We start from the raw sequence: 18714 nt of genomic DNA, 5'->3' as shown, positions 1-18714 counted from the left end.
ACATTTGGAAACTAGTTCTGAAAATGCCGAAAATTTATACTAAACTAAGGTAAATTCCAAGTTAAGTCATTTTGCAGTAAATGAAAGATAATATCAGCTAAGAAATAACACATCTAGTTATATACTCATGTTTATTCTTTAGTTGTTTTTGTCAAGGTTTTTGAATTCCATGTACCCATTAATATATATTTATATTTATCCATATACGCATTTAAATGTATATGTATATACCAAATATACTAATGAATGGGGAAAAAAGGAGACACAAATTTAAAGAATTTGGAATGTTTGATTATTTTTATTGAGGCTTAACAACTTGAACAATTTGTGTGTACCTACATCATTCTCATAGGTTATAGCTTTGTGTAGTATTTATAATAAAGAAAAAAGGAAAGAAAATATTAAAGAGATAATGTCACAGAAAAAAAAATCTTTCTTGCTCTTTTATACTAAGATCTCAGTAATCATGTGAACCTGATCATGCTCTTTTGTATGATTCATTCTCTACTAGTTTAAAAGGAAGAAGGCGAAGAAGGATGGAAGAACACTTTAATCTCAGATGTTAAGAAAACCCTTCCTAGGCTTCTGTTCGGAACTTCAGTGTAGACCCCTTCATTTGCTGCTCATAGTGCATGTCAAATTTCTCATTCAGGGCTACGGTAAAGTGATTCTTCCAGTCTCCTATAATTCCTATAACAGAAAAGAAAAGAAAGCAGTAAACACTATGTCTTCCAGTCAGAATAGTGAAATTTTCTAATATCTATCACTTTCATTAACACCTAGTCAAATTTTAGTTTTGCATCCCTTAATTATAAGTATATACCATAAATACTATATATTTGAGAGTGCAAACAAGGATTTGTCCTGATTGTTTAAAAAAAATAAAACAAACATACAAAAAACCCCAGCACATTTATTTCTCTCTGACCTTCCTTTCTTATGCTACTTATTTTCTTCTCCAATTTCCTTTGAAATATTTGTGATCCATGTTTGACCTCTCCTGTGGTATTAAATATCATCTTCATGTTGATAACATTAAAATCCAGATTCATGTCTTCATACCCAAGTGCCTACCTGATGTGGCCACCTGTATTCCATAGGAACATTTCAAATTCACCCAGTTTAAAAATAAATTCATTTTCTTCCCCACCAGATTGCATTTTTTTGTCATTTTCCATAACCTGGTTAATTGAATGCAGATATCCACTGCATAAACTAGGCTGTTTTCTTTAGGCCAGAATATCTAATTCTTTATTTATATTCAGACTTTCTTCGTAGCCATTGCCTCCTCCCCGTTTTTACTGCCACCAACAATTAGAGAAGCTCCTCAATATTTCCCACCTGTGCTGTTACAAAAGTCTAGCAAGCTCTTTGCTTTTCATCACATCCAACTCTCCTCTGACAGGAGGAAGTCACTAGTACTTTGAATTAATCAGTAGTTCACTTGTCCTCTTAATCCAAGGAGCTCTAAACCTTCCCAATGAAATAATCCAAAAAGCAGAAGATAGAAAACATATCTTGAAAATCAGATTCTATCTGAGTACGCAATAGTATGAAACACTTTACAAGCATGGAAATTATTTTTAGTTTGTTGTTTTATCTTAAAAATATATGAGATATTATAGGGAAAGAAACTGAGGTAATCTGAGTATAAGCAGCCTAAATTTAATCTGCATGTTATTCCCTTTTCAGGGATGCCCTGTTTTAACCTGGTTGCAGGTTTGCTATTCCAATTGTTTAAAAAAAATCCCTAACCCTCTCATTGACAATTTGGTTCCAAGAGAAAGATTATTCTTTTATTTTATTTTATTATTTTATTTTTTTTCTTCCAGGAGGAAGATTATCCAAGTAACATTGGATGTCCCAATACTTTGTATATCCTATATGCCTATGTACTTATGAACTGACTGTATCTCATCAAGACCATGCCTCTTCCCATTAGATGTCACCTCATTGTATTTTGATATTTTTACCAAGTTGAGCAGTATTTTCTGCTTAGTGCTTTGAAACTTAGTGCTTTTTTAGCAGCTTTGTAGAAGTATAATCCATACACAGAAAACTGTACATATTCAATGCATACAATTTGATGCTTGGACATTTGACATTTAGTCTTGAAAAACATCTGGCACTTAGCTAGGGAAGAGCTGACTAACTGTTCTAAGGTTGTTTCTTCATCTCAAAATGAGATAATAGAAGTTTTTTCCATAACTCTTGTATTAGAATTAAAAAAAAATAGAATTTACAATTTGTATAATGTATGTGTGTAGCAGCAAGGCATAAAGACTTAACAAATAACAGCTAGTAGGGTGTGGTATTAGTGCTGCTACTGAGGCTGGGGTGACAGCTGGTGGTTCCTAATATAATTTGTTGTATGCACCAAATAATCAACATGTAATGGTAATTTAGTAGTATTAGTAGTATTTTATGCTTCTGCAAAACTAGTCAATTACTATTAGTAATGTTTCTAACAGTAATTTATTAGTAGTAGTATTCATATTTTATACTTCTGCAGAACTGATCACTCAAATACGGAAACAGCTCTGAAGAAAACAAGTGGGGTTCACAGGCATGAATAGACTTTAATAGCTATTTGCCTGTAACTGTTTAAACTTAGGTCTTCCTGTAGCAATGGAGGCAAATAACATGACCATCTCACCTTTTCTCATGAAGGGAGATACTTTATGGTTCATGATTTCATCCGGTAGTGTTTCATAATTGGTAGATGGATTGTTCTTCATCTCCTGGAATGTAGTGTGTTTTATAATCTTGTCCACAATCTCATCTGATGTCTCCTTTCCCAGAAATTTTATCAATTTCATCACCTCTCTTCTGATATCCTAAGAAGAAAAACATATTTTGTTTTTGAGGACAATTACTCAAGACAATTGTAATTGTCTTTAGTAAGACAATTACTCAAATTGAATAATATTACTTTGGGGGTAAAAAAGGACACAATAAGAAACTCATTCTTCCCTTCTCCTCCCCACACTGATATTGGAAAGTAGGCCTCTAATGAGCAGCTTACCTGTCAAACTTCAGCTTAAGGATCACCTTCTTTGGGATTATTTCCTTGACTATTCCAATTTAAGTTAGATATTTTCGATCCATAATTTCCATATAAATCTATTGTATCATATATGTATCTTCACGTGTTTTTTATTTACTTGTTTCCACAGAAAAGATAATATCTCTATATATAAAGGTAATGTCTTTTACTTTTACTTGATGTATTGCAGAAACAAGAGAAAACATTTATTCTTTTCTCCTCATTCATGCAAATAGAGAAGAAACATAAACCTGGCCATTATTGATCAAAATAGGGAGTAAATGGATTAAGACAATTTGGGAGGGTGAAAGAGATGGATTAACTAATAAATTTTGTTCTTGTGCCTTTTAAATTTACTGCCTTCAATATTCTAGTTAGAGAACACAAATTTAGGTAATATAATAGTAAACTACAAATCATGGTTGCTTCTCATTCAAATCTATTCTGCATTAAATTCTATAAAGTAATAATTCTGCTTCTAAAATAATATCCATAATCCTATTTTAAATGTGTCCTCATCAAAACAACTCTAGAATTACTGAGAAATGAATTTCAATAATTGCACAAAGATGTGAACAAGACATGGATATCAATTGCTTTCTTGGTGCTAATAAAGAATGAGAGAAGAGGGCTTCCCTGGTGGCGCAGTGGTACAGAATCCACTTATGAATGCAGGAGACATGGGTTCAGTCTCTGATCCAGAAGATCCCACATGCCATGGAGCACCTAAACCCATGTGCCATAGCTATCAAGCACGTGCGCTAGAGCCTGGAAACTGCAACTACTGAGCCCACATGCCCCAGAGCCCATCCTCAACAACAAGAGAAGCCACTGCTATGAGAAGCCTGGCCATCTCAATGTAGAGTAGCCCCTGGTCGCCACAACTAGAGAAAAGCCTGAGCAGCAATGAAGACCCCATACAGCCAAAAAATAAATAAATTTATATATATATACATATATGTATATATGTATATATATATATATATAATAATTTAGAGAAGATATTTGTTATCCCTTACTCCAGTACTTTGGCCACCTCATGCGAAGAGCTGACTCATTGGAAAAGACCCTGATGCTGGGAGGGATTGGGGGCAGGAGGAGAAGGGGACGACAGAGGATGAGACGGCTGAATGGCATCACCGACTGGATGCACATGAGTTTGAGTAAACTCCAGGTGTTGGTGATGGACAGGGAGGCCTGGCGTGCTGCGATTTATGGGGTCACAGAGTCGGATACGACTGAGCGACTGAACTGAACTGAACTGAATAAAAAGATCTAATATTTTGTCTTTCATTTAAAAATTATTTGATATGTGTACATATATACTTTAAAGAATAAATATAAATGCAGCACCCTTACTTACTACCCAATGCATGTAAGAAAACATTCATAATTGGCTAAGTTCTTCCATTTGTAAGTTCCCAACTTCATTTTTTTCACTCTGCATTCCAATTTTCACAAACAACAACAACAAACAAACTTGCTGTCCTGAAATTGATCTACTCAATCCTGGGCCTTTACTCTGTAGATCTGAAACTCATGTATGTATCCCGTGACAACATATGGCTTGGTTTTACTCAACTGATAAGCACATTTGAAATGTATTCCTTTTCACTGCAATATAATATTTAATTGTAGAATAATAGTATATACAATGCATTGATTCCTGAGTACATGTGTATTTGGGTTGTTTTTATGGTCATGCAGAATGTTATTATGGAGGTTGCTGTGCATATAAACTAATATACACATCAGTGTTTCTCATGAACATATATCTACTAGTGGAATTTGTGAGCCTTAAGTTATACACATTTGCCCTCCCTAGGTGACATGTTGATTCCACAATGTTTGTATATTCTTATACTCTGATCAGAAGTATGTTACTTCTGACTAAGCCACATCCTGACTAGCATTTATTGTCAGACTACAGTTGGACTGGGCTTCCCTTGTAGCCCAGCTGGTAAAGAATCTATCTGCCTGCAATGTGAGAGACCTGGGTTCGATCCCTGGGTTGTGTTGGGAAGATCCCTCAGAAGTGAGTATGGCAACTCACTCCAATATTCTTACCTGGAGAATCCCCATGGACAGAGGAGCCTGGCGGGCTACAGTCCATGGGGTCGCAATGAGTCAGATACGACTCAGTCAGATATGACTCACAGCCCAGTCAGGCTACATCTCATTGCTGTCACTCTGCTGGGGTGAAATATAGCACCTCACAGACATTTTCATTTTGAATTACCCTGATTATTAATGAAGCTAGAACAAAACTAGATTTTTCAGAAATTATGATGTCATCCTACTTTTGCATATTGCTCTTCTGGCATTCTCTTTACCCTCTTCTGGAAGTTTGACTTGATACATGTAAGATGTTATTACTTTATCCTACATATCCATTACTCTCTTTCTAATGTATTCTATTTATCTCACTGAGGTACATCCTGTGAACTTTCCCCAACATCATGTACCACATTACTAATTCACTATTTAGCCACGTCTTATCTGTTACTTAAGCCATCTTTTTGCTTTTCAAATTTTAATTTTTTAGAAGTTATTTTAGAAATTCTGGTTTGCTGCTCTTTTCCCCCTCCAAATCTGCTTTGTCAATTTTAGTAACCTCTTGTTTCTTTGTAAGATTTTAAATTTCTTCTTTTATTTTTTTAAACATGTGAAGTATAGCTATTTTACGGTCCTTTCCTAATAGTTCCATTATCTGCGGATTTAGAAACCAGTTAACTCTTCTTGCCCATTGTGATTCCTTTTGTGCACCTGCATCTGTGTGTTTGTGTGTGTCTGTGCGTGTTGTATGTGGCTGTTGCTTTAAGAACTCAAACTCTTTCCACTTTTATCTTTGGTAATTTTTTTTGAGACTTGAGTTTAAATGTGTTCATTTACAGAAGGTTTTTATTCACTAGCTTCAATCTGTTGTAGAGTATCTGGATTATTGTAACTTTTGGAGTTGGCTGCATTATTTATTTGCAGGCCAAATTTTGTATCCACATTATTGTCAAATGCTAACATTTTGAGAATTATGAAGTTGCCATATATTTTGAGTTTCTCACCTCCTTCATGTCTTCATAGAAAAGAAATAGCACTTGTGGATTCTCTCTCTTTTCCCACCAAGATTTTGTGTGTTCATACCAGGAACCATAAGGAACTAAAATCAGAGACAAAAACAAGGTGAGGACATAGCATCAACTCTACACTCAGACTCAGCTTAAAAATGAGTCTTCAGAGGAAAAAATATAAATAAATGATCATGAAATGAAAACTAGAGATCAGCTGCCCATCTGAGGCAAATTTCTCTGCAGGAAGTATGTTGAAAAATCTACGTACAGAAATATAATCTCAACTTTCATTATTATGACATGGTTTATGACTCAGAGGAAAAGTGATGGAAGTCTTTCCATTTGATTTAGAACTTATGAGAGCATTTTTGAAAATGGTGTGTGTGTGTGTGTGTGTGTGTGTGTAAAATCAGGTTGTTAATGAAAGGAGTTGAGTAGTAGGACTATCAACATTTTTATGATTAGAAGGCAGTCCAGATCCTAAATTTACCATTTAAAAGCTAGCTTTGCTAACTGAATAATTTATAATTATAATAATTGTATAATTTTGTTACACTGTTACAGTTTAAAGAGTAAAGGATGATTTCCTAGGGATCCTTAGTTTCTTTCTCACTTTAAAAAGTTAGAAGATTTTGGAGATGATGTGATACAACCAAATATGGATTCTTCTTTTCTCTCCCTCATCTTCTCTCACATGTATCTAAGTGTTTCACCCAGTAAAAAGCTGACATGGTAATATAATGATGTGTGAGCCAAAGTATTCTGCTTTGCATTAAATCATTGCATATTTCTTTTGTTCTTTGACCCTACTGACAATTATTTTATTTATTTATAGCTAACCTAAAATAATATCAAAGGTGTAAACATAGTGATTCAATATTTGAATAGATTACACACCAAAAGTTAGTATAAAATAGTGACTATATTCCCTATATTGTCCATTACTTTCCTGTGATGTATTTATTTTATAGCTAGCAGTTTGGACTCTTAATCCCCTTCATCGTTCTGCCCGTCCCCCATCCTTCTCCCTTACGGTAACTGCTAATTTCTTCTCTGTATCTGTGGGTAGGGCTGCTTCTGTTTTGTCACATTTGTTTCTTTGCAGGAAAGTCATATAATGACTTTTATAGTGATCTTATTCATCTATTTTGCAGAGGTACAGCATTATCTTTATCTGTTTTATAATGCATGTTTTGATGATCTTGAGGCATGTAATTTATTCGTGCTTTAGCATAAAATTTTCCAAAGGTAGCAACAAACATAAAGCACATGTACCACACTTTTATTGAGTCAATATTAATTTTTTTTTGGATATAAATGACAGTATTATCCTTTTCCTTACACTTATTATTAAGGAGTCAGAATGGCCTTCTTTAATTAATACTAGATTCTTCTGAACACTTTCTTTCTCAAACCTGAATACTCTGTTGCTTTAGTCTGGAGTTAAATAAAAAGACAAAATTTCCCAGAATTTCTGCTCAAGTAACTCTTGTACAATTCTAAGAAATCTAGTTGAATTATTCAGACTGTACAGTGGGTAGAATGAATGAGAATTTTGTAGATATTCAGACTTATTTGTGATTCTGACCTCATTTAGTATCTGAAATTTTTCTTAAATACAAATGAACAAGTTCTCTCCTCTATCCTTTTTTCTTCTTGTTCAGTGAAGTTATAATAACACACTGTGAGGTACTTCTGTAATAAAGACATGAGAGAGAATTGGACACCCACATATGCATATATATACCTACTTGTAGGCACTGTAGTCAAGTGTCCAGATTCTGAACTTTGACATTCTCATCTGGAAAAACTATGCTTGTTCTAAGTTCAAGGGCTTCTAGAACTTCTGTGTTTTAATTAAGGATCAGGAAGGATAACAGACCAGAACAGAAAGCAAAAATTATCCCCAAAGATGCCATTTGTCTTGTACCACTTACCTTGAAAGAATTCAGAAAAAGAAAGGAACTCTTCATACCTTCTCCATTCATGAATTTCTCCACAAAATCTTGAAAAGAACCAGGATCTGGATTAGCAGTCACCATTAAAAAGAAAAAATAATAAGAAACAGCCACATCCTTGGCATTCCGGGCAAGATAGATGATCTAAGGAAGATGAAATTAGTTATTAAATCACCTACTATGTTTCAAATATAGGCACATCAAGATTTAAAAAGAAAATATGTTTTTAACTGTAAACATAACATATTTGCTTTAGAAAATTTATAATATATTAAAATTATAAAAAAGGAAATTCCTTCAATAAACTGAAGTGACAACATCTTTTGTATTGCTGTTCAATGTTGGTTTTCACTTTTGATTTTTATGCCATTTTCACATATTTCATTTGAGAGCCTCAAACTCCACTGATATAAGTTGGGTGAGGCAGATTATTATCTCTGAATTATAAGTGAAGAAACTAAATTAAATTTCAGTCTGAATACATGGTTGAGAATTAATCAATGAGAGTAAGCGATTTGGTAAATCACTCAGTCAAAAATAAAGTCCTCTGGCCTTTATACTACACAACCATCCTGCATAACAATTTTAAAAAGGTCCTGCTATTTTCTTACTCACAGTCTTGAGGAAAAGCTGATTTTTATGGAATGCTTAGACCCCTGATACTCCATGCTTTCCTGGTGGTTCAGTGGTAAAGAATCTGCCTGCCAATGCAGGACGGGGGTTGGATCCTTGGGTCAGGAAGATCCCCTGGAGTAAGGAAATGGTAACCCACTCCAGGATACTTGCCTGAGAAACCTCATGGACAGAGGAGCCTGGCAGGCTACAGTCCATGGAGCCGCAGAAGAGTCAGACATGACCTAGTGACTAAACAACAACTCTCCATTGCAGGAAAAGACCTGCAAAAGTAAACTCTGTCTCTCTATGGGCTTCCCCTTCCTCCTTCAGGCACCCGAGCCATGCCATGGTCTCTGGCAGCTCTTGATTCTCCACTCTTTAGTATATTTGATAAGGCTCACTAATCTGTCTTACTCAAGTTTCTACATTTCAAACAAATCTCTTTGAATATTCTAAGAAGTATGGTTTTCATTTTTAAGGCCCCACTATAAAGAGCTCCAAATACTACAGAAAAAGTCAACTTTCTTTCTCAACAAAGCTATCATTGGCCATGTGAAACTTTTCCACATTTATTTAAAATTTTCCCCAGCCCTTTTTTCTTATGAGCTGAATAGAGCTCTTTGCCACTATATACATATATTTATCTCCACAAGTTTGCTTCATCATTTTCATTCCTTTTTTTGTTAGAACTGTTCCCTCTGTCTTGAATATTCTCTGCATCTCAAAATACAATCTGTATTAAAGTTTGGCTCCAGGTCATCCATGAAGCTTTTTTTCTCCAATGTACTCTTTTTTTATTGAGTTATAGCTGATGTACAATATTATATAAGTTTTAGGTGTACAACACAGTGATTAATAATTTTTAAAGGTTACCTCCATTTATAGTTATTATAAAATATTGATTATATTCCCTGTGTTGTACAATATATCCTTGTAGCTTATTTATTTTATACATAGTAGTTTGTACCTCTTACTGCCCTATTATTCAAGGTAGGGGAAGGGGGAAGGTAAAAGCAACCCCTCTTTCCTTAAACTTCCATTAGTTTATCTTCTCTCCATTTTGGAAGATTTGATTCTATATGCTAACTTTTCACTGTGCATGCTCTTCCTGCCTTTGAGGAAAATCTAGGTCTTTCCCCTCAGCTCTCTCAAGTCAAAGTTTCTAGTTTGCCCACAATTCACTTGGGATATAATCTATCTTAAAAATCTTACATTTGAAAAAGCCCTGTAATAATTCTTTCTTCTCCTGACTGATGCCATTTTTAAACTTATGGTCACTCCCTTGCTTTAACTGAAGATTTGAACATCAGACTCATAATATTACTCTCCATTCCAAAGCTTTTCATCATGCTGTGTAGTTTTAGTATCTGTATACATGATCCATCAGATTCTCTAGGTTCTTGGGGTCTTTGATCATTACCTCCATTTTACTTCAGTTAGCAACATTTGTAGCCAAATCTTGAAACTTGTCCAGTATCTTAAAGGTTCTGAAGACCTGTCCTTGAGCACCATGATTTCTTCCAAGACAATTCTGTTTCTTTATTCTTTCTTTCTTAGGGATATATCTCTTCTGCAACAACTCCAAAGCCTCAAGTTTACTGACTTCAATTGCTTCTTTTAGTTTTTAGCTTGTTCCATTTTTTCACTCTTTTTTTTTTTAATCACTTAAAGTTTCTAGCCTAAAACTCCAAACACACTTTTACCAATAGTTTCAATCCACATGTCTTCTTGTCCACCAGTGAATCACCCCAGAAGTACTCAAGTTGTGATTCCATCCAATGGTCACCTACTCTTTGATGATCCCTGAGATAATAAGCAGGTTTTTGAAGACTGTAGCTATTGTAAAGGTACAGAATCTTTTCATGTACAAGTAAAGGGATAACATCAAGACTTCATTCCATTCTTCAAAGAAAAAAAGTAACTTGGCCAAATATCTTGAAAAAATACTGGTCACACATTTCCCAGAATACATATAAATAGTATTTATTAAAGAGAGAACTCTTATGTATGACTTCAGAAGGATGTATGTGATCTTTCTAGGATTGCTTATGATAAAAGCAAACAAACAAAAAACATTGGAATCTTCAAAAGTTTACCCATGCATCTCCAGTAAATGTCATATATACCATGTTATATCATGGTGAAAGTGAAAGTGAAGTCGCTCAGTCGTGTCCGACTCTTTGCGGCCGCATGGACTGTAGCCTACCAGGCTCCTCCTGTCCATGGGATTTTCAGGCAAGAGTACTGGAGTGGATTGCCATTTCCATATCATGGTACAAATGGAAATACTTCATGACTCTGATAGATCCCTTTTTTGTCAATAATGACTACATATAGTACTTTAATATCTCATATGTTTAGTATGGATCATAGAGTGTCCTAATAAAGCTAGTAAGGTCTTGAGAAACATCAGTGGTCTAAGACAATGTCTGGCCTATACTTTAGGATTCCATGTTATTATTCTTTCTAAAAAGCAAAACTGATCTTATCAATCAGCAGCTTAATATGGCTGTAACTCCTCATTATCATCAAAGTAGAGCCCAAACTTCATAAGTTGGCTTCCATATCTGTTACAAACAAACCCAGCTTATCTCCCATCACTCATCCAACCAGTACAGGCACTCAGCCTTCCAGCTAAATTGAACTGGTTTCACATCCCACCTTGGGTTGCCTCAGAGATTATATAGACTAATTCTTATGCATCCGTCACATATCAGATGAGATGTTACTTGCTTTAAGTTTTCTTCTCTGCCTTCAACGTCTAGGACAGAATTCTTCCTTTACTTGATTTATGTCACCTTCTGCAGTGTCTGTTATTTATCCCTTCCCCCTGTGAACCACGTGTCCATGAAGACAAAGATTACATGTGTCTTTGTTATATTGCTGGCTCATGATAGGCACTCCGTAAATAATTATTCCATTATTTTTGTCTGTTTTTCCTTGCCTAGCTCATTTGCATGCCTTATAAGGCCAAGCACAACAGTTTGCAAAAAGAGTATATTGACTACAATTACTAATAATAACAAATAAAAGTAGCCATTGTAAATTGTTTATAACATGTTAGGTACTATGTTAAGCACTTCACAGGCATTATTTTAGCTAATCCTTACAACAACTCTATGTGAAATGCAATTATTATCCCTCTTTTACAGATGAGGAAACTTCAGCTTCCTGAGAGCTTAGAGAGTTTATTTGTTTTTCTGAGAATCAGCTCTGGAGTTAGAACTGAAGTCTAGACCTTCTCACTATATTATGATCCACATTTTTTAAATGTCTATAGATTCAGTGAAGAAATAAATAAACAAGTGTATATAAGACACAGGATATTACCTAACTTTATCATTGTAACATTCTTTGACTTGGGTGAAATTCTAAAACACTTGGCTCTGTTACCTTACAGTTCTTTTCCCAAAACGAGAGTGGAAGAAGCTCAGCAGGCAGGTGAGACTTCACTATTCTAGGAGATGCCATCCCTTTTAATTGTTTTACTCCTAAGTTAAAAAAAAAAAGTTGGACAACTTCCAAAATTATAAATATTTGTATGGATTTTTATAGATTTTAAAAATAGAAACATCTATACATTCTATATTATGTTCATAATAATGATATATATTCACTATGATAGAAGTTTAGATAGATAAAATCATACAGAAAAAAATAGATTAAATAAATTTTCACCACTTTGAAAAGAAAATCATTATTAACATTTTGGTAAGCATCCTTCCATACAAGTATATCTATATGCCCAGACTCATAGCCATATAAATAACAGACAGACAGATAAATTTTTTTAATATTTTGTAGTTGCATTTTTCTTACTATTTTAATGTCAACAAACATATGATATTATAATATGTTTAATGACTTCATGTCATTTTTACCTTCTGTTGATTAACATTTATATTGTCTCTAATTTTTTACAATAACAAAAGAATCTGTGACGAACATCTTTTTGCATATCCTTGAAAATTTATGGATATGTCTGTAGTGTTTAAAGTATCACTGCATGTATCCCAAGGAGAGATATAATTCTCATATATTACTAGACTCTGATGAAAGCATGTCAGAGCTATCCTCATTCACTCTATTCAAAGAATATGCTAGACTATAAACTCTGTCAAGATTTAAATTTACATCCCTTCCTATGTAGAAGACATAATACTACTTGTCATTTAATACTATTACCAAAAAATACTATTTTGCATACAGTCTTTCTTGTACCATTTACACCCACACATTAAAATATATGTGCATAGCTTTTAAAATTAATTTATGCATTACCATTCATCATCTGATCATTTCTACATTCCAGGTAAGGAACTCGATTAAAAATGACATCTTTTTTGCACTTTTCCACATCACCATCAGCATAAATCATGCATACAATTTCACTAATCCATGTTGTACCTGAAAAAATTAAACACACCTGAGTCTCCCACTGACAATGCACATCGATAATGCAGGGATCAATGGATTTATAGTTGGATAAAGTAAGAAGCTACCAATGAAATAGTATTTGCAAGCTGTCAGAATCACCACAGGACACAAAAACTATTTCCCCTAATATTTACTCTTATAGGATCCAAACATAGCATCAAAAGTAAAGATGAACATAGTTGTAATAAAATACACCTGTGATAGAAATTGACCTTGTCAAAGACGAACTGTGATATTTTGTACAAGCTGATAATATATTTGGATCTAAATATTCACATCTAAAAAGTAAGCATGCTTTCAACCACAGGGTTTCTCGATAGTTTTTATGCCTCAGGTTGAGTCCTAGTACAGAGAATATAGAAAAGAATAAATCTGGTCCTTGTCTTGTGATATTCAAGGGCCCTCAGAAGAGTCAAAAACAATGCTCAATAATTGCACTTCATTTTTCCTAAGATGCTGTAATACAGATGGGCACAGAGATTTAAAGAACTCCAAAGGAGGACTTTGTGTGCTTCTGCTGTTGCCGTGATGTTTCCACAAGAAATAAATGACTTTAAGAGAACATGGTAATTGAGCTTAGCCTTAACAAATTATTGGCATAAATTCACTAGTTGTGTAAGATAGGAGAGAGGTCTATCAGACAGAAGAACTCTCTCCTTTTTTTAAAATCAAAAGCCAGACATTTACAAATAGTAATGTGGTGAGGAAATGAATTGGATGTAAATTGCTTCTGTTGTGACTCTTCTACAACCCCATGGACTGTAGCCTGCTAGGCTCCTCTGTCCAAGGGATCTCCAGGCAAGAATACTGGAGTGTGTTGTCATTTCCATCTCCATGGATGTAGATTATAAAACCTAAATCAGAGGCTACTTGAAGGGATGAATGGAGACGAGGGTGCAATGTCAAGCAGACACCAAGCCTAACAAAGCCTTGTAATTCATACTAGAGTTCAAGTCATTTCTAAAAGATTTTAAAGGTCAGTGGCATACATCAAGCAAGAAAGCAAGGTTATAAGGGTCATGTTTTGGAAGAATTTCTCTAGTGGCAGAGTAAATAAAATAATGGAATGAGGGGTCATAAGAAGGTGACAAGAAAATTAGAAACTGACTGTGAGGCATATCTATGAGACTAAAAGGGCAAAACAGATTGATTGATTGAACATAGAAGATGAAGAAGTTAACAGAAACTGATTCTGAAATAGCTCTCATATGTCCTCAACAGGTGACTGGTTTTGTGCTGACATTGATCCAGACAGGAAAGAGAACTGAACACTTTAGAGTCAGAATAGCCAAAGATATATTTAATGTTTGACATTAAATATAAGTACTAATTTAATTAGTAATAAGTTCCAATAAGTACTAATTGGAACAACCAGATAGAGAAGTCTGGAGTGGACCTTTCTAATTTCTAAAGTTCTAAGATTATAAAACTATGACTAACAAGCTAATTTCAGGAAAATAGACGTTACCTGAAAATAGAGCTTCAGAAATGGACTTTAGAAAGAGGAACTGATTAGCTAAAAAGTGCTAATTTTTTAAAAAACTCCATGAAAATTACTTATACTTTGTCTATATAGCAATGACAACAATGACAGAATGACAGAAGGGCAATTTTAAATTTTACTGATGGTTCTATAGTCATCCATCTATATTATGTGACTTTCTTATATGGCCAACAATACTCATTTATCAGTGTCCTCCTCAAATTATATGTACAGATTGTGGTTGTAGAATAGAGCTATAATATGCCACTATTTTCTATGTATATACCGGAACTTTTATAATCTGTCCCTATTTAATACAGAGAATGGATGTGGGAGAAATGAATGGCTCAATATTTAACAGAAAATGTGGATTTGTCCTTTCTAGGTGAAAAGGGAACAACTTTGACATAACAAAGAGACTTACCAGATTTGGGATAGGTGACAATGACAAGGTCATCTGGTCTTGCCTCAAATTTCTCCACCTCATGCCAATACTGAATAAATTTTTTATACAATGGCATTCCACCAATTCTGCCAAAGTAATCTGCATAGGCGGGTTTGGAAGAACTCATCGTGGAGTGGTACACTGAAAGGAAAAAAGGTATGTTTTCCACTTCACATGCACTTTAAGTTGTTTTAATATTAATAGTAGTCCTGTACATCAAATTTCTCTCTTAGCATTTCTTATATGTTGAGCATATGGGGTAAAGCATATTAAAATAATGTATAACATAGCCTTGGTGCTTTAAGAGTTTCTAATCCTATTACTAAGTCTAACATATAAAAAACCAAGTAGTACAAAGCACAAAAAAGTTACGTGTTTTAAAACTATGTACAAAATGCATGATACGTTCAACAGAGCCTTGATTTCTCTGTCAAAACTGATAAAACATATAAAAAGACTAAGAGATTGAGAAAATGCAACAATATTTTGGCAAAGAATCACTTTAATTCTGTATATATTAAATAACAATAAATTTTGATGGCCACATTTGATAGCTATCGCCACATGTCAAAGTTAAGCTTTCTTTGTTCCTGAATATGTTTCATTCAATGAAAAAAAAAAATCAAATGCTTGATGACTGTATTAAAAAGATGAAAATAATGACACTGTAATGGCTATGTCTAAGATATGGATTCTTGAAGGTACTGAAGATTTTTGTATGACCTCCTAGCATTACTGATACTTTTCTCTCTCATTTAATCAGTAAAGTTGACACTCCCATTGAGTGACTTGTGTGAAAATTATAAGGTTAAACAACACGGTTGTCATTGACAGTGCCTGATCCCATGATACCTCATTTCATGTTCAGAGTAAGCCTTAGGCTTTTTAATTAGACAAACTTTCCTTTATTGGCTTTCAACTTCTCTCATTACCTTTATCCTCCGTAAAATTCCTCCATTCTGAGTTTGTGATATAGCACCTCACCAAATGTCATCCTTCTTGATATTACCCTCACAGGACCTCCTTTTATTTTCTTTTAAGACTTGAGGTATTACTGAGTAAAATGAGGCTCACCATGCCAGAGAACTGGGCAATATTCAGTTACAAGATTGTCTCAGGATTGTTGTTATTGTTTAGTAGCTAAACCATGCCCAACTCTTTGCAACTCCATGGGCTGTAGCCCTCCAGGCCCCTCTGTCCATGAGATGTCCCAAGAAAGAATACTGGAGTGGGTTGCCATTTCCTTCTGTAGGGGATCTTAGGGATCTTCCCAATCTTCCTGACCCAGGGATCAAACCCACATCTCTTGCACTGGCAGGCAGATTCTTTCCCCCTGAGGCACCAGGAAAGCCCATAGTTTCTGCAGTACAACAAAGTGGATCAGCTATATGTACACATACATTCCTTCCATCCTGAACCTCCCTCCTGTCCCCCATCTCACTCCTCTGGGTCATCACAGAGCACTGAGCTAAGCTCCCTGTGCTATATTCAGCAGCTTCCCACTAGCGAACAGTTTCACACATGGTAGGATCTCCCTTTTATCCACCTCTGTCAAAAAAAAAAAAAAACCTGTAGGATAAGTTGTTATACGCTCATACACGTGATCAAACCCAGGTCTTCTGTGTCTCCTGCACTGAAGGACAATTCTTTACCTGCTGAGTCATCAGGGATGCCTGTAGCCTGCCAAACTCCTCTCTCTATGGGATTTCCCAGGCAAGAATACTAAAGTAGTAACCATTCCCTTCTCCAGGGGAATCTTCCAGGGATCGAACCCAGGTCTCCTGCATTGCAGGCAGATTCTTTACTATCTGAGCTACCAGGGAAACCTCTAAAAATCTGTATATCAAAGATATTTTATAACTTTTCATGTTTCCGTGTTTCATAAGTTTATTGGTTATTTTAATCATTTTGGTCAATTTTGTCCATCAGGAGTGTTGTTTTTTTTTTTTTTCCTAAATGATAAATAGTAAGTAATTTATCATTGATTTATAAATTGAAGATATCTGAAGTGTTCCCATCTTATATTGCAAGTGGTTTTTAACTTTTTTAATGGTTTATATAGAAATTTATTGCTCATTTAATCACTAGGGAGAAAAATGTGTACAAAAGGCATTCCTTGTCCTGCATATTGATTTGTTTATTCACATGAACAACTTTCTTGGTGTTCTGCCAAGTTTGTAAGAATTGGCTTATAGCCAAGTGGGAGTAGCTGGTTTATTATCAAAAACAGTTGGCTGACCTCTGACTGACCCTTCATGGTCAGTTTTAATCTCAGACTTAAACTGCTGCTGCTGCTAAGTCACTTCAGTCGTGTGCAACTCTGTGTGATCCCATAGACGGCAGCCCACCAGGCTCCCCCGTCCCTGGGATTCTCCAGGCAAGAACACTGGAGTGGGTCAGAGTTAAACTAGGTGGCATGTAATAAAATCCCTTGTTTTGTTTAGCTTCTTTTAGTAAGTTATCTCATCTTGTATAGATTCACCTCCAGATGCTTTCTTCTTTCTCAAAAGACATAGTTCAGTTCGAAATTGTCAACTTCATTCCCTAACTGAGTGTACAGGGTGCTATTGTCTAGAAACACTGATCAAAAATTATTAGAACTGTGATTCATAAATTCAGTTGAGGGAAGAAATATGTTTCTTCTTTTCTTTGTATTTCTTCTTTCCTTCCTCTTTCTTTCTCTCCTTCTCCATCTTCCCCTCCTCCACTCCCGTCTGCCTTTCATTCGGTGAGAATACTCTGAGTTCCTCTGCTCTTACCAGGCACAGTGATAAGTGCTGAATAGCAGGATGAGTCTAGAGGCAAAGGGCTTGCTTCAGCCTCACCTTCTACAACTTAATTTGGATTTGAGCAAAGTGGCTGAAAGGAGAGAATATCCTTTTGGACATTATTCTATCCAGAACCACAGCACTGTGTCACAAAACGGATGCTAAAAAATCCTCATTAAATTCAATTGTTTTATTGTTAGATCAAATCTCCTCGGGCTTTCTAGTATCCACTAATGATTCCTAGATGAAACAGGCACTGTCAACTACTTACCACGGACTTGGATTTCTGCTCGTAAAGGTCAAATGTCTCTCACTTAAAAGTAACAGTAATATTTGCAAGTTCCCTGTTAGTAATAGATTGCTTCTGACATATTTCACAGAAGTAAACATATAACTAGAATTCAGTCTCCACTTTAACTTTTCTACTCTGCTTGCTTTGATCTCACTTCAGTAAAATAGAGAACATGTTTAACATGCAGGATTTACAAGGCAACTATGATACTATAGTTTTATGTTAAAACTCTTTAATTTAAATAGCAAAACATTATATAAATATATTATTTTTAATGATAAGTGATTTTTTTATCACAAAGTAATTATTAAAGCTTTACATGCTTTACATTAAGTAAGTAAAATGTTGATAAAGACTTTATTCTCTGTATTTCTTTTTTAATATAGTTTTATAATAAGTAATTCTGTATTTTCTATATCTAAAATCTAAATATTAATATCAGCAATAATAATAGAGATAAAACCTGTCCAGATGATCCTGTGAAAGAAACTGGGTGATCCAATTCAGTTTTATTCAAATCCCCACTCAGGTTTCAAGCTGCAAAAAAGGATGAGAACTACTGGGCATTTGGAACGTTTCCGGTGAGTTTTTATTCTGAATGCCAG

General features: G+C 34.8%; 1 protein-coding gene across 3 annotated transcripts in view; it reads right to left on the bottom strand.

The window, feature by feature from the left end:
- Nucleotides 1-269: 269 nt before the first annotated feature.
- Nucleotides 270-18714, bottom strand: part of LOC122696495 (sulfotransferase 1E1-like) — a 98100-nt gene continuing 79655 nt past the window's right edge. Inside the window, exons 1-8 of one of the 3 annotated variants that reach the window (XM_043906560.1) lie at nucleotides 18573-18699; nucleotides 15029-15190; nucleotides 12966-13091; nucleotides 12078-12202; nucleotides 8087-8213; nucleotides 6106-6200; nucleotides 2657-2837; nucleotides 270-690 (exon numbers count right to left, since the gene is read on the bottom strand). In XM_043906560.1, coding sequence (XP_043762495.1) covers nucleotides 578-690; nucleotides 2657-2837; nucleotides 6106-6200; nucleotides 8087-8213; nucleotides 12078-12202; nucleotides 12966-13091; nucleotides 15029-15176 — 915 coding nt within the window. In that variant the 5' untranslated portion in view covers nucleotides 15177-15190; nucleotides 18573-18699 and the 3' untranslated portion in view covers nucleotides 270-577. Of the gene's footprint in view, nucleotides 691-2656; nucleotides 2838-6105; nucleotides 6201-8086; nucleotides 8214-12077; nucleotides 12203-12965; nucleotides 13092-15028; nucleotides 15191-18572; nucleotides 18700-18714 lie in introns of those variants that run through there. The other 2 variants (XM_043906558.1, XM_043906559.1) reach the window with 2 other exon arrangements.

Source organism: Cervus elaphus, chromosome 6 (assembly GCF_910594005.1).
Source record: "Cervus elaphus chromosome 6, mCerEla1.1, whole genome shotgun sequence".
Lineage (NCBI taxonomy): Eukaryota > Metazoa > Chordata > Mammalia > Artiodactyla > Cervidae > Cervus > Cervus elaphus.
Note: the sequence above shows the minus strand (reverse complement) of the source record. Positions and strands in the feature narration are given on the sequence as shown.